Source organism: Chamaea fasciata, unplaced genomic scaffold (genome assembly GCF_029207755.1).
Source record: "Chamaea fasciata isolate MVZ Bird 193981 ecotype frontalis unplaced genomic scaffold, bChaFas1.0.hap1 SCAF_13, whole genome shotgun sequence".
NCBI lineage: Eukaryota > Metazoa > Chordata > Aves > Passeriformes > Sylviidae > Chamaea > Chamaea fasciata.
Window position 1 is genome coordinate 9,175,584 of NW_027094098.1, and position 19,941 is coordinate 9,195,524.

General features: G+C 51.8%; 1 protein-coding gene across 2 annotated transcripts; it reads left to right on the forward strand.

The window, feature by feature from the left end:
- Positions 1 to 2,633: 2,633 nt before the first annotated feature.
- GATA2 (GATA binding protein 2) lies at positions 2,634 to 19,322 on the forward strand. Of its 2 annotated transcripts, none has more exons than XM_066195663.1 (6): positions 2,634 to 2,776; positions 9,980 to 10,466; positions 11,166 to 11,765; positions 14,466 to 14,611; positions 17,580 to 17,705; positions 18,531 to 19,322. In XM_066195663.1, exons 2-6 carry the CDS (start codon positions 10,238 to 10,240, stop codon positions 18,828 to 18,830), a joined length of 1,401 nt encoding a protein of 466 aa, XP_066051760.1. In that variant the 5' UTR covers positions 2,634 to 2,776; positions 9,980 to 10,237; the 3' UTR covers positions 18,831 to 19,322. The 2 variants fall into 2 exon arrangements, with proteins under 2 accessions (XP_066051760.1, XP_066051759.1); XM_066195662.1 differs by lacking the exon at positions 2,634 to 2,776 and adding an exon at positions 9,228 to 9,442.
- The last annotated feature ends 619 nt before the right edge of the window (positions 19,323 to 19,941 follow it).

The window sequence follows — 19,941 nt, forward strand, 5'->3', positions numbered from 1 at the left end:
GCTATGTGGCAGCACCCTGCATTGTGAGCTGCTGTCCCACCCTGCTCCCCTGGATCAGGGATGGGCAGGGGACCCTCTTGTCACTCCATGGAATCCACAGCAAAGACCCGAGTGTGCGAAGAGCCTTGGGGGTGTCCTAGGCCCGGCTGGGGGCAACCCTCGTGCACAGCAGCCCCGCATCCATGCATACTAAGTAAAGCAAGGAATACATAGATTTTGCCTATCTGCCGATCAAACGCGGAGATCTGCTCTGGTAAATGATGCATTAGATGCGGTGGCTGTATTTGTTGTGTGAGTTTTGAAAGGGTTCCGATAATCTGGAAGTGAGAGATAAGGAACACCATTTATTCAGCAGCACTTTGGAACCAATTTTCAACCCTGTTCAACCCCATTCTCCAGCAGCCTCCAGGAGCCCAGGAGATAAGAATTGGGCTATTCATTATCTTCACAAGGAACAAAGATTAGCTAGCAGAGATGAAAAATTACCCCTGGATAGTAATAATAAGGAAGCGAACCTGGAGAGCTGCTGAGCCTATATTCTCCTTGCTGCTGGTGCTGCTGCTTCTCTTTTAAAATTCTTTCCCTCTTTTTTTGTTGAATCAATATTGAAAAGGTTGGGAGTTTTTTCTTCTTTTTTTCCCCTTCTTTTTTATTTTTAATGGGGGAGGAAAACTTCCCCCACTGTCTATCATATTTTTCAATATGCAGAATATGGTTGTTACCGAGAAAGAGAGCAGAACACGGTCCCCTCCTTCCTCCCAGACTTTCAGATGACATCTTTAGTACGAAAGCTTAACCGGAAAAAAAAAAAATCCTTCTCTTCCAGCGGGCATGAGGGAAAAATCATGACTCCCTGCCCCCTCCGACCCCCAATGTCTCTGGTGGCACGTGGAAGGGTGACCCCGGCTGTCCCGGGACAGCGCGGCTGAAGAGCAGGCACACGGCGGTGAGGCTCGGGTGGGCGCTGCTCCGGTCTCAGCCCCCTGAGCCCCCGGCTGGCACCCCCCCGTCTGACCCCGCGTGGGGAAAAATCTGAAGCCTTCAAACCCCACTTTTCCCGTAGTTTTTCCGCCTGAGCGACAGTTCCTCGTTTTGGAGTCGTTCCGTGCAGGGCGATCCCAGGACGCGGCTGCCAACAGTGTCTCCCTCTTCCTAGGCACAAGGGAAAAAAAGAGGGGATATATGTATGTATGTATTTTAATACCACATTCTTTTGTATTTTCCCCCTGCATAAATCTGATGATGTATCTTCTCTCAGAGGATGAAGGATAATACAGGAGGAGTAATTAAAACACTTACTTTGGAAATGGGCTGCGTGGGGCTGATAAGAATTATCTGCCGCATATCAAGGACCCTTCTTCCCCCCGAACCATATCACAAAGACAGACAGAAAATGCCAGCAGAATAGGATCCCCCGCCTCTTTTCCCTGCTCACATTTTTACCTCCATTATGATGATAATTTCTTTCCCGCGAAACTTTTCTCCTTCCCTTCCCGAACCGTATTTCGTTCTCCCACCTCCCGCAGGGCCCCCACCGGTCGGTCAGGCCTTTGTTTCTGTATTAATATGGTTTTCCTGCAGCCTCGGGCGGCGGTCCCGCCTGTCCCCCCCTCTGGAGAATCTCGCCGCGCCCCCCGAGCGCGTCCCCGGCGCCCGTCACCCCATCCAGGCAGCGGGCGCTGGGCGACGGAAGCCCCCAGCCCCGTACACACACCACCGGCAGGAAAATACCCGCCAGGTGAGGACTGCCAAGCCAGGGCTGGGGCGCGCAGACATTTCCGAAAACATTCGTTCTGGCTGGATTTCTTAGTGCTCTACGAAATACACATTTTACCGTCTCTTTCCTAGCTATAATAACGACTCCTCGCGTAATATCTGGTTGTACTTCTTCCAGCTTCTCCGCTACCTCACTTACATGCAGGTGCATAGCCCGAAAGGCTGAATTTGGAAGGGAAAGGTGTGAGAAGAAACATGAGGTTATACAAAAACCAGGCTGGTCAATGAAAAAAAAAAAAAATCCAAGACTCCCAAAGCGTTTCCTTCACTAGAGAGGGAAAGAAAATTAATACGACTAGGAGTAATTTATAGGAATAATTGATCCTACCAAGCGGCTCCCCCCAGCCCACCTTCCTTGGGATCAGAGGAAGAAGCGAGAGGCTCGGGAGAGGCTGCGGCTGCGGCGCCCGCCGTGCCGGAGCCCGGTTTCCCTGCGCCTGGGATGTGAGTGCGTGTTGTTGGTATAATATCAAGTCATTTAAAATATGAAAGTCAAGTCGCGTAGACTGTGACAGCAACCGTAACAAAAGGTGCAAGCAACAGACAATGTGATGTGCTTGTACAGATATTGTAATGATGCAAATGAAGTGGAGGGGACGAGCTGCCTTATTATGTACATAAATACAGAGTAGCTCGCTGTGCCATCCGTGAATGCAGGAGAGTGAGAGAGAGAAGGGGAGGGAAAGAAGGGAGAGAGGAAAGGAGAGGGAGGGAGGAGGGAGGAAGGGAAGGGGGGAAGGAGGGAAGGGAGGAAAAAAAAAAAGATCTCAGCTCGAAATTGCTGCCAGTTTTCAGCAGCGCGCGCGGCGGCAGCCCCTCGGCCGGGCTGCGCGCACCCTCCGCCCGCGGCAGAGCCGCCTCTCCCGTCGCGACAAGGCGGGGAGGCTCCAGCTGCCGGACCCCCCCGAGCCCGCGGAACGGCTCCGCGAGGAGCAGAACTGACGCTTCCGATGCACCGTGCGGAGAACTGAAAGAAAAACGAAGACAGGCGAGAGGCAAGGTAAGGGGCCGCGGGAGCGCGGCTCTGCGCGGCCCGGGGACGGCCCTGTCGGCACCGAGGTGCGGCTCCCGTTGCGGGAGCGCTTCGCTCGGGGCAGTTTTCCCCAGGGACAAATCCGGGAGCATTTGTAAAGAACGAAAAAATGTTCCCAGTAGGGCCGGACCCCCCGGGCTGCCGCCTCCCAGCCGGCCGGGCTGAGCCCGGTGCAGCGCCCCTCGGCCCGGGGGCACCACGGCGCTCCCCCGCCTCTGCCCGGCGGCGGGGCTCTCCCCGCACCGCACCCCGCAGGGAGCGGGGCCGCCGGGCCCTGCTTGGATCTGAGCTTGGTTGTTTTGATTTTTTTTTTTTCCTTTCCCATTGTCACTGGGGTGATTATTTAAATCTCCATCTTGGAAAGTTGCATTTCACCCAGGGCGGCCAGGCGGAGATTTCCCGGAGACAGGGTGTGCAGAGACCCCTGCGTCCCCTCCCCGCAGCTACATCCTATCTCCTCTCTCCCTTTGTTGGCAGATTTGGGCTTAAAAAAAAAAAAAAAAAAGGAGTTGCGAGGGTTTGTTCTGAACCGAAAGCCGTCAGGGCCCGGACCCGCTCTCTCTGCACCTGCCTGCCGGAGAGTCCTCCCGTCCCAGTCCCGTGCGGCAGCTTTACGGGGCTTTGCATGATTTAAAATTACCCAGGCACATCGGGGACACGGCCGCTCCTCTCCGCCGACTCTTTCACCCCTTCGCCTTTTTTTTTTTTTTTTCCCTTCTGTTTTTGTATGTGCAAAGTTCCCCTCTTTATCCTCCTTTTGCTTTGGGGTGCTCAGGCTGGAAGGCAAGAAAAAAAAAATCAAAAAAGGGAAGCGTCCAGGAGCGAAGCCTGCCTGGATTTGATGCGATTTCAATAAGAAAAGCGATTTCACTGAGGGGGTGCGAGTTTCGGTCGCGGGGATTGTTCTTCCCCGGCGCACGGAGCATCTTTATTAAACACAAATATTTTTTCCTCGGAAGTCTAAGCTCCGGCCTGGCTCAACCCCACGGCTGGGCGTGAGCCGAGTCCCGTTCACCGTGCCGGGTCTGTCCCTCTCCAGCAAACTTTTGCCTGAGGAGAAACAAATCAAATCTGCGGGGTCGGCCTCGTTCCTCCCTCCTACAACAGCTGCTCCCGAAATAACCTTGAAAGAAAACAAACAAACAAACAAACACCCCCCCCAACCACCACCAACAACAACAAAAACTAACCCCCCCCCAAAAAAACCCAAACAAAATAAAACAAACCACCCCCCCTCCACCCCATAAAATTAAAGAGAGAGCTTGCAAACGAAATCTTTCCTGGCAATGCCTGAAAAAGAAAATGATACCTTTTTCTGGACAAAGATGTGCGTGTGCAACCTCCCCCTTCCCCACGCACGCATTTCTCTGCGCGAACTTACACGAAAAGCGGTTTTGTGGGCAGGCTGGGGTCTGCTTGAAGCTTTTCTCCCCCTTCATTTTGCAGCCCAGCTAGCCGGGGGCTGCGCGCACCAGGCAAATTGCGGACAAAGCGCAGGTGAAGGCGTGTGCGGGAGCGTGTCGGGAGCGAGACTGGAACTGAGGGTTCCCACAGTGCGGTACATACCCCGCAGAAATCCTCTGCGGGATGGGAGATAGCGTTTTTACAATAACAGGCAAAAAATTAATTTTTCAGTGATTTATTCCCCATGTCCTATCTCTCGCGCGCTTCCCCCCCCCCCCCTTTTTTTTTCTGTTTTGTTTTGTTTTTTCTTAATGCAGTTTAAGTCAGGGTCTTGTGGTTACGAGGTAACTGTCACTTTATAACCCTATCAGGAGCCATTAATACGTGCTAGTAACACAGGACGGGGGAGCCGGGGGGGAAGAAAAGCAAAACGGAGACAAGACCAGAGGGCTGAAAACGCCATAGAATATTTTTTTTTTAATTTTACTTTTTTTAAGGCCGAAAGCAAGAATTTTCTCTCCCCAAAAAATCCAAGGAAATATACCCGGGACGGGTGTGGGGGGCTGCCCACAGGGACCGGCTGTCCGGGCCTCCTACCTGCGGGCGGGTGGGAGACGCTGGCAGAGCCGGCAGGTCCCCGACCTACGGAACGCCCACAGCCTTCCCTCCCAGCCCCCTCCCCGCCGGCACGCCGCCGCCTTCCCCAGCCCGGCCCGGGCTCGCACATTGCTCGCCGGCACCGGGAGCGCCGCGGCCCCGTGTGGTGCTAAACACTGCGCAGTTCTCTCCCTCTTCTTTCTTTTCACGGAGTTTTCCTGCCCTCCCTGCTCGCGTCTGTGGGTTGCACCTCGGGGAGGCAGCGGGGCAATGCTGCACGGGAGGTCTCGACCCCCAGGTCTCCGTTCAGCCGGAGAGAGTGTGGCCCTCGGGGGGCCGCCGGGGGCACCCCAGGAAAGGGTGTCTGGAGGAACTCGCCCTGGGGTCTGCAGGTTCTCCTCAGGTACAATTTTTCCCAGATCCAAACACCCAGGATGAAGGGGGAAAAAAGAGGAAGTATCCCCTCTCCAGACATGTAAATAAATGGTCCGTGTGCGGCGCCGGCTTATTTGTCTTCTCCCTTCTCTTCTGCCCAAGAATAGGTGTCAACTCTGTCACATGGCGCTACTAACTGTTGGTAAAACATGTTGTCGTCTCCCTCCTCCCTTAACGATATGACATCACTTGTCAATCAAACCAAAATAACCAGTTGTGCTTCCAGATCTGGGAAAGCTCCCTTATTAAAAGAGAAAAATAAATTGCAACAGCCGTAAATAAATAATAATTAAAAATTCAATAAAACAGACCCCGTAGTGCCCGGGGGAAGAAGAGGGGAAAGAAGGTAAAAGGGGGTTGGCAGGCGCGGCGTGAAGGAGTGGGGCCCGGCCGGACACTCTCCCGGGAAGCTTTGGCAGAAAATTGAGGGAAGAGCTGCTTAACCAGCCGTGTGAGCGGCGGGCTGCGGAGCGGAGCTAAGCCGCTCGCCTCCAGCAGCCAGCGCAGTTCGCTGTTGCTCCCGGTGGGTGAATTAATTCAATTAAAAACCTCAGCCGTGCCGCCGCGGCGTTGAGCGGCCGAGACCAGAGCCGGCACCCGGTTCGCCAGAACAGGCTGCGGGGACGGGACACGTCGAGAATATATTTTATATATATATATAAAATAGAACAACAACAACAAAAAAACCCCAACATACTGCGAGCCTGCCGTCTAGAAAGTCTCCCAGCTCAGCCGATCTCTCAGCAGAAATCTTTCATCCTTGCTGGAGGGGTCATTTATTTTACAAAGGGTTTTAATGGGAGGGGTTGCATAAGGCGAGAGGTGAGTGCGAGGAAAGGCGCCGGCCGCAGGAGGAGAGCACCCGGCGGCGGGGAGTTGGTGGCCGGACCCCCGGCCCGGAGGTGGGGCGGGCGCCGGGGAAGCCGGTCCCGAGGCGGCGCGGCCGGAGCCGCCGCCGCCGCCCGCTCGCCCCTTTTGTTTTCCTTCGCCTGCCGGGCCTCGGGTAACCCGAGACGGGGGCTTCAGGGAGCCCTGGCCGGGCAGCGCCGGGGTCTGCCTCGCCATAAATCAAGCCGCCTGATTAATCTTTACAATTTGTCTTTTAAAACAAACACGAACGAATTATCAGCTCGTTAACTGCGATTTTATCACCTGCCTAAAACAAACAGCCCACCCCATTTCCCTCCCCCCCCCCCAAAAAAAAACCCACCCCAAAATCGCGTCCCCGTGCTGATGGCAGGAGGCCAGTAATTAAAATATCCAAATTAATTAATAAGCATGTAGCAAGGAGCTGGATTTCAGTGGCGGTCGGGAGCGGGAGCCGGCGAGGCCCGTGTGATCCCGGCTGACCGCCGCCCTGCTCCACCGGCCGAGGCTCCCCGGGCACCGCGCATCACGGCCCCGGCGCCTCCGGCGGTGGGTAGAACGAGGCGCCGAGGGGATCTGCCTTCAACGGCCCGAGCTTATTTTGTTGTCACCTTTCTTCCAGAACATTAAAAAAAATATATATCTATTTTCGGGTGACACTTGGGTGATTTTGGTGCATGCAGAAAGAAAATCTCTTCGGAGGGACAAGCCGGATTTTTTGAAAGCTCGCTTGGTTTTCTCTTGCCTTTTAACTTTCCTTATTTTATTTTATTTTATTTTATTTTATTTTATTTTATTTTATTTTATTTTATTTTATTTTATTTTATTTTATTTTATTTTATTTTATTTTTTTTTATTTTATTTTATTTTTATTTTATTTTATTTTATTTTTTACTTTGCTTTTGGTTTGTTTCCCTTTCCTCCCGGGCACCACCGGATTAAGGCTCCCAGGCACGCTCCGCAGCGCGGGGGGCATTTGCCCTCCCAAACCCCGGCCCCTCTCCCACCAAGCCCGGCCCAGCGTCTGTCCCCGGCCTGCCTGGGCCAACCAGCCCGTTCCGGGAGAAGCCGGCTCCACCGCCCCTTCCGCGCCCGGCAGCCGCCGGAGGAGCTGCTGCCCGGCCCCACCGCTTGCGACCCCCCCGCAGCGGCAGGAGGGGGCGAGGGGCGCCGCGGTCCCGGCGCCACCGCGCAGCCCCGAGGTCAGGGGGCCGGGAGGAGCGGGACACCCGGGCTTTGGGTGGAGGAGGCGTCAGAGGAGAGTATGCGGAGGGGGAAGGGGGGAAGCATAATCGCCTCCCCCCGCCCCAACCTTTAGCTCCCCCAGTATGGCCCTCGCTCCCCCGCCCCACCGGGCAGCGCTGTGGGTTCCCCCCGGGGGCCTGCGTTGAGGGTCCCCTGGGGAAGGTTATAGGGGGACGAGTGGTGATGGGGGTATAGTAAGGGAGGGAGCCCCACGTCGCTCCGACCAGACGTGCTCCGCAGCGAGGAAAAGCAGTTTTATTATTATTACTGTCATTATTATTATTATTGTTATTGTTATTATTTTGTAAAAGTTCATTTCCTGGCGAATTTGGCAGTGACGGGTGACGTCAGAGCCCCGGCGTCGTAGTGACTGGGGCGGTCGGGCCGGGGGAGGCCGGCTCCAGCTCCCAGCCCCCAGCTCTGCCCGCCGCGGGGGCGGCCCGGGGGCAGCTGCAGCAGCAGCATCCTCGGGGCCGCCTCGCTCCCCCCGCCCGCAGTCCCCCGGTGGGGCCCGGCGCAAGTCCTCACTGCCCCGACCGCTCCCGCGCCCCCCGCCCCGGCCGCGCCGTCGGGCTGGAGCCGCGGCCGCTGCCCGGCGAGCCGAGGGGCTGCTCCCCGCCGCCCCCGCCCCGATCCCCGGGCAGGGACTGTGTCCTTGCCCCGCGCCCAGCTAGAAGGGTTGAAGGGAGGATTGCGATCAGCGTTTCCCTTTTCCCCCGAAAGCAGCGGCTGAGGAACGTGAGAGGAGCGCCTGGGAAACGGGACCTGCAGAAGTACCCGGCCGCGCTCCGGGGAATTGTTTGTGCCTTTCCCATTATTATTTTTTTCCGCCCCAAAGGCGGACCGGTTTATCCGCACCTTCGCGGGTGGCGAAGCCAGACCGACACCTCGGCTGCTGCCGCTGAGCTGCATCACAAACTCCGCAGAAAACGCCTGTTGATTCAGGATGCACCTCCGCTCCCCGCGCCAAAGCACACGAGTAGTTACAAATATTAAAACTGTGATGTTTGGTTTTTGTTATTAATTATTTTGAGAAAAAAAGTGTGAGATTGGAAAAGAAAAAATAATGTTAGTGATGTCGCAGTCCCATCGGGAAGACTGTACCTCGTCCCAGCGTCCTTGTGCCTCGACCGCACTCGGCTCCGCTCCCCGGGCCCAGGGTCGCCAGCCAACCCCAGCCCGGGTCCGGCCCGAGCGCTACTGGCCGGGGAGCGGGCAGGCTCCGTCCCAGCCCTGCAGCCGGCTCAGCCCGCTGCCCGGGCCCTGCTCGTCCCGTCGGTCTCCGGGGTCGGCGCGGAGCCTCGCAATTATTTGTTTTTAATTTTTTTCCCGATCCAGACAGTTATTTCAAACTAATGTGACGAGGTTGAGGTTTGTCCCGCTCCCGACTGCGCGCTACTGTGCCTGATTTAAGGGATTTTATCGTATTTATCTCCCCGGTGCCGATTTCTAGCCGCGGGCATCCCGGCGGCGGCGCTGGAAGTCACGGCTTGGCGGCGGGGCAGCACCCGGCGGAGTCGGCCCCATCGCCGACCCCTTCCCGCACTCCATCTTCGCTCGGCCCCCCCTCTCCCCACTCCGCATCCCCGCACTCCCCGGCGGGACCCCCTCTATTTTGCCGTCCCCGCCCCGCAGGGGCGTGCAGCGCCCGGGCGGGGAAAGCCCCCACGGCGCTGCCTGGCGAGATGCTGCGAGCAGGGGAAGGGGGGCGGAGGAGGGGGTCTGCCGCTCTCCCCCCCCGGGCCGGCTCCGTTTGGGGCCGGGGGTGCGGTTGGGGGCGGTGTGGGGCGGCGGGATTGGCTGGCCCGGCCGCCGGCCCTGCGCGCCCTGGCCCGTCTGCGGCGCCGCGGCCAGCTGGCGCCAGCGCTCATATAGGATGCGCGGGGATGGGACCGAGTCGGCCAGAGCAGCGGCTTTGCCATCTGAGTAACACCCTCCATCCAACCTCCTCTGCTCCTCCCGCGCTCGCTCTGCCTTTCCTCCCTCCTCTCCTTCGCTTTTTTTATTCCCCCTCCGTTCTCCCCCTCTTTCCTGCACTCGCATCCTCCACGCCGGCATTCATCGCCACCCAGCCTCCCGCGCCGGGTAAGTGTGGGGCCCCGGGGGGGGCGGGGGGGGGTCGCCGCCCCACTGCCAGGGCGCACTCGCTGCTTTCTCTAAACACCCTTCTCCACTCTTCTTCTCTACCTCCTCCCTATTTCTCCCCCTCCTTTTCCTTTTGTGTCAGTCGGAGTTCTTACTAGAACTGCGCTGTATTAGTTCTGCAGTTCTTCCTTTTTCACCCCGCTTTTGAAGCCAGCTGGAAAAACTCCTATTGACGTTTCCAGCGGGGACGACGACAACGAAGTTTTTTCGGTTTTTTCCCCTTTTTTCCCCTCCTTTTTTCCTTTTTGTTTTTAGTTAAGAGTTTAAAATGGATCTTTGTTTATTTTATGGGGCAATGAGCAGGGAGAGAGCAAGGCAAGGAGTTTCGGGGACAGGATATTTTTGGAAGGGAGGAGGGGCTCTGCTTCCCCCTACCCACCCATGAACCTCTCAGAAAAGATGCCGGCCGGGAGCCGGCCCAGCGAGCAGCGCACCCCGGGCTGCCGAACTGCTAAAGCCTCCCGTCTCTCCCTACAGGTGCTGCCCTGGCGCTTCCCCGGACCTGCCTCCGCTACCCGCTTGTTGACAGAGGGACACGCTGACTTCAGGGGTCCTCTCCCAAGCCTCAGAGGGCCCGCTCCAGTCACCCGGCGTTTTCTTTCTAAGAAAAGCCACCCTAATCTCTTAAAATCCACCAGGCAGCGTCAAAAGCGACCCCCCGAGCAGCACTCCCCGCCCCCACCGAGCGCCGCTCGCTCCTGGCCTGGGGGTGGGTGAGAGGGGAGGCCCAAGGCCATGGAGGTGGCCACGGATCAGCCTCGCTGGATGGCCCACCACGCCGTGCTCAACGGGCAGCACCCCGATAGCCACCACCCCGGGCTGGCTCACAACTACATGGAACCAGCGCAGCTCCTACCTCCGGATGAAGTCGACGTCTTCTTCAACCACCTGGACTCCCAGGGCAACCCTTACTACGCCAATTCCGCCCATGCCCGGGCCAGGGTCTCCTACAGCCAGGCACACGGTAAATCAGTACCCCGGCCCCTTCCCCGCCGTCTCGGCAGAGCTCCGGCCCGCTCCGTACGAGCCGAGAGTGGCCTGCGCTGGGGTGAGAAGTTTCACTCGGGGCCGCTTCGGTGTGTTGGAGCCGGGAAAAAGGAGATCGAAAGCAGGATAGACAGTCAGGCACGGGTGGATTTTAACCCTAGGGATAACCAAGGACTAGCGGAGGGGAGGGAAAGAAAGGGGGGAGGTGAGAGAGGAAGGGGAAACAGTGTGCGCACGGGCTAAAACTTCTCAGACACGGCTACTTCCCGGATGCAAGATACAAACCGATTCAAACCGGCGATGGATTTTATTTAGGGTGTTTTTAGGAGCCGAAGAGAGAGCGTTACGGCAGCTCAGAAAGATAGAGCAAAAAGGGGTTTGCTGCATTTCCCAGGAATGGAGTGGGAGGAAAGGGATTGCCTGAGTCCCCCTCCTGCTCCCCTTGCTCCTTCTGGCCGGGCTGGCTGGTATCTCCCTCAGATGGGACAGGGCGAAGGGGCTGCAGCACCAGCCTGGCTGCTCTTCTCCGGGTTGTGAAGCCTCTCCCGCGGTCGCCTGTCCTCCGGCCGCCCGCAGACCGAGGAGCTTGCCCAACCACGGGGAGCTGGGGTCTTCCCCGAGCGGCTCCGGGCTGAGCCGCCCCAAGCTGACCCCAAACGCTCTTGTGTTTCTACAGCCCGCCTGACCGGGAGTCAAATGTGCCGGCCTCATCTTATCCACAGCCCCGGGATTCCTTGGCTGGACAGCAGCAAGGCGGCACTGTCTGCCCATCACCACAACCCCTGGACCGTCAGCCCCTTCACCAAGACACCCCTGCACCCCTCGGCGGCCGGAGCGCCTGGGGCCATCTCGGTGTACCCGGGCAGCAGCACCTCCAGCACCGCCTCCGCGTCTTCGCTCACCCCGGCCTCGCACTCCGGCTCCCACCTCTTCGGCTTCCCCCCGACCCCTCCCAAGGAAGTGTCCCCAGACCCCAACTCCACCAGCGCCGCCTCCCCTTCTTCCTCCGCCGGGGCTCGGCAGGAGGACAAAGACAGCATCAAGTACCAAGTGTCGCTGTCGGAGGGGATGAAGATGGAGAGTGCCAGCCCGCTCAGAAGCAGCCTCACCAGTATGGGGGCCCAGCCCTCTACCCACCACCCCATCCCCACCTACCCCTCCTACGTGCCGGCAGCCCACGACTACAGCAGCAGCCTCTTCCACCCGGGCAGCTTTCTGGGGGGCCCCGCGTCCAGCTTCACCCCCAAGCCGCGGAGCAAGGCCAGGTCCTGTTCGGGTAAGTGTCGCACCGTGTGGCCTCCCCGCCGCGTCCGGGGGTGGCAAGGCCGCGCTCTCCCGGCTTCGTGCAGGTGGTGGCTGTGCCGGCTGTTGGGGTGAGGGTGCGGGCTGCTGCGAGGCTGGGTGCTTGTGTTGGCCCTCTTCGGGACAGAGCGACAGGTGACGGCTTGGTTCTGCTTTTCTGGGTTTTTAAAAGTAGGAGATGGAGCTCGGACTGGGCTCCTCCTGGGCTCCAGTGCACCCAGGCACTGGCCACAGGGCACTCGAAGGGGCCGCGGGGCACGGGACCAGGGCAGTCTAAGCCAGCAGACCGCGCTGTACAAAGAGGGATTTATACGGAGAAAGAAACCCGAACCCTTTTAGTCGGAGAAAAGCAGGCCTTAGGCTCCCGAGGGGCTCAGGCTCGACCCTGCTCCCTCAAGTCAGGCAAACCCCATGGATGACACATGGGGATATTCCAGAGAGAGGTATTTCTCCCCCCATAATTTCCACGTCTTTCCATTAACACCACCCAAGGCCCCAGGGCAAGATGAAAGCGAAACTTCCCTGGCCTGTCCCCTTCAGATCGCAATGGGCCTTTTTCCCTTCGCATTTTACAAGAGCAAAAGTTCAAATATAGTTTACATACCAATGCGAAAGACTAAGGTGTCCAGTCACTGCTCACTTACTCCAGCCTAACTTTAACTAGAAAATACTCCACCCCTTTTTTTGGTTCTTTCCCCCCCGCCCTGAATCAGTCATATCTCTGCTTCCAAATAACTGCCTGCAGACCTTTCCCATGTTCACAACCCTTCCTTGCATTTCTTCTGAAAGTTCAGTCCTAAATCTGAATCAGGCGATGAACAAAGTTTTAACTCCACTTTGACATCACAGTAGTTATACAGCTAGACACAAATCATGACAATTTATGTAATTCTATTGACCTTCTTGGTTTAACATTCTCATAACCAATGGAAGGAAATTAACTGCAATATATTGGGGCTGAATTTAGACAGCCCTTTGAAAATAAATGGCCATATAGGCACTTGCATATGTATTCCATTGAACATATTTGCTTATGAATACACTACATGTTTTTATTTAAGTAGACAATAATTTAGAAATGTGATCTCTTAGGAGTTTTGCAACAAAAATACCAACTATTTTACAAGCTCATCAGTACTGTTTCAAATGATTTCTCGGAGAGGAAAAATACATTCTTTCTCTGCTGCTATTTCCAGGCAGTTGCTACTATGTGTATGTATTTTTAGGTAGTGCGTGGAAGAGAAACTAAAGGCAATGGGTAGCCCAAACCTCCTGAGTTTGGAAACTGGTTCAAGATCCAGATCTCTGAAGACAGAGGAATCCTGAGTAGCTTTTAAAAAAATATTTGTCCCATAGCTGCCGATGATTTTTAGATGGGGGAAGCAAGGACCTTTTTTCTTTTGTTTTACAGATTCTTCTTCCCACCCCCCCCCCCCCCCCCCGCCCCGCCCCGTAAGGGAGCTCCCAGTGCAAGGAACTGGGGAAAGTTCGTGACCACTCAGTGTTTTTGTAGGAAAACTAAGACTCAACGACAAGACGACTCCTGCAGCTTCCTGCCCTTAGGAGGGACAAAAGCTACAAATGCAGTGCCGCAGAGCTCCCCTCATTTTTCACTCTAGACTGTGTTGTTTAAAAGCTACTCACTCCCTAGATTAAAGCAGACACAAGCCCCGCTGAACTCAACATGGTCTGCTTCAGTTATTAGCAAAAAGAATTTCCTTTCCAGTTAAATACTGTAGGATTTGCATAAACGGTATCGAGAGAGATTTCTATATTGAGCAGACCTGCCCTCAAACCATCCAAGACAAATGAACTTTCAGCAGGAAGCTTTCTGATGCAGAAACAGATATCTAGGAGTTACACGTTGTGTTTTATTTAATGCAGCCATTCTACAATGCCATGTTTACCACACTGTACTAAAACTAATAATGGAGGTAAACTGTTCCCTACCAAATTCAAACTGGATTGTTGAAAGAACACAGAAACAGAAAAGCACTCAAGCCTATTTTTTACAGCAATGTCCAGTGAAACTGAACTTTCACAAAGAACAGCATGAACAGCATTTTCATGCCTTTAGAATAAAAACCATAACTAAAACTCTGGTATTCTGTATCCATTCCCAGTCTGCTCAGCTCTATTTTCTCATCCTGTAACATTTGCAACAAAAAAGAAAGTGCAGAATTGGAGGTCTTTTTGCTTAGATTTATTTCTAGAAAACCTTTTCCTCTGACTCTCTCTTTAACGTGTTGTGTGTTTGCAAGTGTGTGTGCTTGTGTGCATATGCACGGGTGTTTTTGTGGCAGGGGAACACAGGATTTCACCACCGGAGTGCAACAGATACGGGAGGGGAGTGGTGCCCAGGGAAGACTGAGGGAGTTCTCCTTGCTGAAACGATAACTTCCATCTGACACAATAAGTGTCACTCTTCCTCACCTTGCAGAGAGCACTGCCTATTCCTGATCGTGACATAAAATACTCGCCGGAGCCTCAGAGCTCTTGAAACACTGAGGTCCTTGCTGCCTGTACTGTAGATGTCACTGCTGTCTGGCTGTGCTTAATTAACAGAATTAACACACTGGTTTGACTTCTGAAAAATGCCTAAAGGACAATGCAAAAAGATTTTGTGAATTTGTTTTTAAATAAAGAAATCTGTTTTCTTCGTGTTTCCATTTAGAAGGCAGAGAGTGTGTGAACTGTGGAGCCACCGCTACCCCTCTCTGGAGAAGAGATGGCACCGGGCACTACCTGTGTAACGCCTGTGGGCTCTACCACAAAATGAACGGCCAAAACCGACCTCTCATTAAACCCAAGCGAAGGCTGGTAGGTGTCTTATTTTTCCTGAGTTTGGGGATAAATGAAGCAACGGGACCACACACAGGCACAAGTCAATCGTGCCTCGTATCTGCTCAGCCCCTGCGTGGAACCGAGCTGTACTGTACCCGGGGGACAGTCCCCTTCCCCCGGCGAGGTCACCGCTGTGCCTCGAGGCACATCTCCCCCTCCACCCCTCCCCGACAGGACCACCGAGCCCACCCCTGTCCCAAGCCTCCCTGCCGCTCACAATGCATGCGGGATATCGAGTGTCCTTCTCCCCGTTTGTCCTCAGATGACAGCTTTTAATTTAATTCCTCAATTACTTGGCCTCTTGGGACAGTTTGGGCACACACTGGGAGCGAAAGAGTTATGAGCATGAATGTCCTCCACCATGTACTAAAAAAAAAGTTCCAGCTCCAGAAAAGCAAAACAAATCAGATGAATCGAAGCTACTGCTCCCTACTTAAAAATTATTTATATAAAAGCCATGAAGTAATTTTCACTCTTACATTCTCTGGCAATATTAATGTTGGTTCCCTCCCCAGACAATCCCCTACTGTTTAAAAAAATCCTATTATTTTTCCATGGAGTCGCCTATACTTCGTATTTTCATTTGACTGATTTAAAAAAAAAAAAAAAAAAAGGAAAAAAAAGGCCTTTCTAAGCTCCTGGTAGTAGTTTCCTATCCGGATATCTGTACGTTAAAGATAATGAAACTTTGTGTATCTGTTTCCTGACTCTAAAAGCTTTAGAGAGTTTCTATAGGCAAGCCTTGCCAGTCATGCTTGCTGTTTTGAAATTTCTAATACACTCTACTCTGCAAATAATGCGTAAAATGCTAAGAATAATAAATATATTTTTTGGAGCTTTGTGATTTATGGTGCCTAAGTATCCTAGCTATTCGTGGGCAAATATCAATGAGGTTTAGAAAGCAGAAAATTGGCATTTCTGTTCTAACACTGTGATGGGATATAGAAGATTTCTGTTCTGAGTCAGAATTTCGGCTATGCAAGCTTCTAATGACTTGCTTTCTAAAGAGACTGAGGTATAGAAAAATGTTAAGACAACAGTGTAACATTATCAGCCTCTCAAGCTCAAGTGCTTTCCAGACTGAATGGGACAGGCCATAGAGTTAAGTAGCATAGTTAAGTATCAGTAAGCTATCTCAAATATGCAAACATAGGTCTCCACCTTCCAGTGTGTTGGGAGACTGTTATACTTAGCTCACTGTGCAGGGTTTGGGGGGCACTAGAGAGGTTTTCTTTTCCGTGTGTAACTGTTTAAATGTTTTGTTTTGTTTTAATTGATTTATGGCTTTGTTTACTGCCCCTTTTTCCACTGTAGTTTACTTGATTGTGGGGGAGAGGAGGTGGCCATCTTTGGAAATTTGTTAATGTGCCATGCAATAGCAAAGTGATCGTATTAATAACATCAGCATTTGGACGTCTGGCATTAATTGTGTTTGGGTTGCATGAGTGCATTTGCAGTAGGGGGTACCCCCTCTTTCTGCCTTTGGCCTGTTCTCACAGGCAAGTAAGGCACTGAAATATGTAAGTCTCCGAGGGCCTGATTCTTTGCCTAAAGCTGCTGAACTGTCCATCAGCTTTGGGAAAGTTACAGAGGGCCATGGCATAAATCAGGAGCAAGCGAGAACAGAACCCTGTGCTCCTCTTTGGTGAGGGGGCTGAGCTGCGCTTCCAGCGGCGCCTGCTCCCCACTGGGGCTGGCAGGCAGGGAAGCACACCGAGTTCTCTGGGAATCCCACTGCCCTGGGACTGGCTCTGTGCTCATGGAGATGCCCTGTGCATTACTGTGAGCTTTGCTGCTGCTTCACCCCATGGCTCTCCATGGCTAATTGCAGAAATATCCAGGAAGCAAGGCCCCCGAGGAACGACCACGATTGATACTCCAATTTAAGAAAATACTGAGTCCTCAGCATTAATTCAGTTGCACAAAATGGACTTGGTATTTTGACCACTTCTAGAGGCAGGGCTGAAGGTTTCTAAGACAAAAAAAAATTTCCCAAAATATGGGGTGCAGTCAGTCTGTCCATAACACTTTATACGTCACTGTTCATGCACAAAGGACACTATCGTGGGGTCTGCTAGACAAGGGTCTGGCCAGGAATCACAGGTGCCTGCTGTTCTACTTTTCCTGTTCTTGTTTTGGGAGGTGGGTGAATGTTTGCGACTTTTTCATTCCCCTCACCTTGGTTTCAGCAGAACAATAGTTTTAGGAATAGTGGTGGATTATTTTCGGTAGTTTTGTTCAATTTTAAGACAGTTTGGGGGCTTGGAACTAAGTAGGGACAGAGGTTGCAGGTGGGGTGGGGGGGTGGTCAGTGGAATCATTGCTGCAAGGCATGAAATTTGGTTTGCTAAATGTGTAAAGAAAGTTGGTTTTGTTTTCTCCCTTTCACTTGTAAATGCAAACTGAATTTTCAGTGATGGCTCTGATAAATACTGCACCCAGCTAAGTAATGTGGTTAATTTTCTTTTGTGTCCACCTTTCAAGGGCCAGAGTAGGGGTAAAAATCACATTCTTAAAGATTCCCTGTTTTCAAACCCGGTCCCAGCATTGGCACAGACTAAATTGATCATAAAGAAAAAGGCAAATGCATTTTCATGATGCATTCTAGAATCCTGCAAAGCAAAATTTTGAAAAAGTCAAGATTATTTTTCCTCCCCTCTAAAATTTTTGTTTGTGGAATCCGAGGTTCATTATTTCTCTCCTTACCTCCCTTTCACACAGAGTGCCATGGGGCTTGAAAGTTTGCATAGGAGAATATTTAAATTTAAACAAAAGATAATGTCCATAAAACTTGAAATTGACAGCAACTTTCCTCCAGCCCTGATGCTTTGTAAAATCTTTAAAAACAAGTTCTCCCCAAACTAAATATTGAGTCCAATTTGACCTTTCTCATGATGTTCCTCCACCTGGTGACACATTTTAATTTTCTTTTTCTTTTGGTTAGTCAGCGGCCAGGAGAGCAGGGACCTGTTGTGCCAACTGTCAGACAACCACCACGACCTTATGGCGACGTAATGCAAACGGGGACCCGGTTTGTAATGCCTGCGGACTCTACTATAAATTGCACAATGTGAGTATTTACTCATCTCATGTGTCGCTGCTTGCTTAGTGTGGATTGATGTCTTAACTGCATGGTGTACACTAGGCTTTTATTGGTTTCAGGGGTTTGGTTGTTTTATTCCTTCCCTCGTCTCTAAGGTTCCCTCGGGAAGTGACAGCCGTTCTTTGTCAGCATAGTGATGCTAAGTTCAGTGACATTACAATGTATTAGCTTGGCTTCTAACGCTTGGGCAAATCAGGCAAAATAGAGCTGCCACACTTGGTTTTAACTAAGTGGGTTTTGTGTGCCACAAAACAGAAACAGAGGCCATTTGGAATGGGCTCTGTGCAAAAATTAATCCTGATGGGCTATCTTCATCTTGACTTGTAAAAAAAATATTTGTATCTAAGGCTTTGTTGTATTATTTTATTTTTTAAAAAGAAATTAATCCTAATCAGGAACACTTAATACATTGGAACGTTATTTACACTGTATGTAACAGAGGTTACTGGTACAAGATTGCTTATGTCTCAGGACTGAATTTGGGTCAGCGTGTGCCTCCTAGTTTGATCTTCTGTTAGGAAATTAATGAGGACTGAGGGTAAGCCTACGGGAAAGAGAGTCATCAGCTGCCAAATTCAGTTCAATTTATTTTTCATGTCTAGGGTTTTTTTTGTGTCTGTGGTTTTATTAAACAAATCAATATAAACAACTTCTGCAGAGAGAAACACCATTTTTTTTGGCCAGAAAAAGGTCTCCATCCAGGAAAAACACATGGGGGCTGTCCAAATATTTTCATTTTTGCACAATAAGGTCATTTTGTCTGCATGAGCCTCATTTTCTCATTTCTTGCAGGTGAACAGGCCTCTGACCATGAAAAAGGAAGGAATTCAGACTAGGAACAGGAAAATGTCCAACAAATCAAAGAAAAGCAAGAAAGGCTCTGAGTGTTTTGAGGAACTGTCCAAGTGCATGCAGGAGAAGTCGTCTCCCTTCAGTGCTGCTGCCCTTGCCAGTCACATGGCACCCATGGGGCATTTGCCCCCTTTCAGCCACTCTGGACACATCCTACCAACACCTACCCCCATCCATCCATCTTCCAGCATCTCATTTGGACACCCACACCCATCCAGTATGGTAACAGCCATGGGATAAAACCTGATGACCAAGAGACCCATCCAGATATTAAGAACATGGGACTTTGCCTAAGATGACACCAAGTAAGACAATGTTCTGCCAAGAGGAGAATGTAGGGATGGCAAAAGGAGACCTTTGCTCCCATGTGGTTTAACTCTTAATGCTGGACTAAAACCTTGCAAATGATGGGTCTTCTGCAGAAATGTGTAGTGGTGCCTGTAATGCACTTTGCCCCCTCAGGTATTAAAAAAAAAAAGAGCTCACCAGTTTGATACTTAATGGTCCAGCAGGAAGCAAAAGATGGCAGAAGCTGAAGGAGGAGGCTTGGAACTGGCTTTCCTTTCTCTCTTTGTTGTTACTGTGAATATTGTAAAGAGATATAAGCAGCCTCCCAGGATGGAGTTGGCTCACTGGAAGCCAGACATGCTGGATTTCTATTGCGGACTTTACTTGGGATAGGGAAAAAAAAAGAAGAAAAAAAGCCAAAAAAAAAAAAAAAAAAAAAAGAAAGGAAAAAAAGAAAAGAAAAAAAAAGGAAAAGAAAAGACAGAAAAGGGCATCTTTATTAAACTGTAATTTTTAAAATCAGACACAAAGTCATATTTATTTTGTTTTCCACAAAAAGCCTCAACCTCTCTGATTGCATGTTTCTGTGCTGTCATTTGCAATGGCTACCCTGTAAGAAAAGCTGCCTTCAAAACAAGGACAGGGAAAATGTACTCAACAGCCCTCTTGGATTAGCTCCATCTATCTTCCATACCAAAGTTACTAAGAAGGGGGAAAAGATTGCGAGGGCAAGGAACAAAGCAAAAATGTAGCTGTAATACGGGATTTTAATATGCCCAAGATGGTGATTATTTTGACACAATCTTCATTCTTCTCCCTAACATGAAAGATTTATTTTAAAAAAGAGCCCCTCTCCCAACTACCCTATTGTTCCTCAAACCAGACAACCTAGGTCAGACAAACGGTTGGGAAAAAACTCTGGGGAAGGCAATCCTGCACTAGCAAGGGGTGATAGCTGCAACACAATTTTGGTAAATGCCTGTATAAGTTCTAGCACAGCCAAAAATATAATGGGGCACAAAAACCATCCTGCTCACAGACTTTGGAGATTGAAGCATTTTGT

Bases quoted from the DNA above. Each gene is read 5' to 3' on its own strand.
- GATA2 (XM_066195663.1), top strand. From the start codon at position 10,238: ATGGAGGTGGCCACGGATCAGCCTCGCTGGATGGCCCACCACGCCGTG. The intron at 10,467-11,165 runs GTAAATCAGTAC...GTGTTTCTACAG, and splicing joins CTCCTACAGCCAGGCACACG to CCCGCCTGACCGGGAGTCAA. The intron at 11,766-14,465 runs GTAAGTGTCGCA...GTTTCCATTTAG, and splicing joins CAAGGCCAGGTCCTGTTCGG to AAGGCAGAGAGTGTGTGAAC.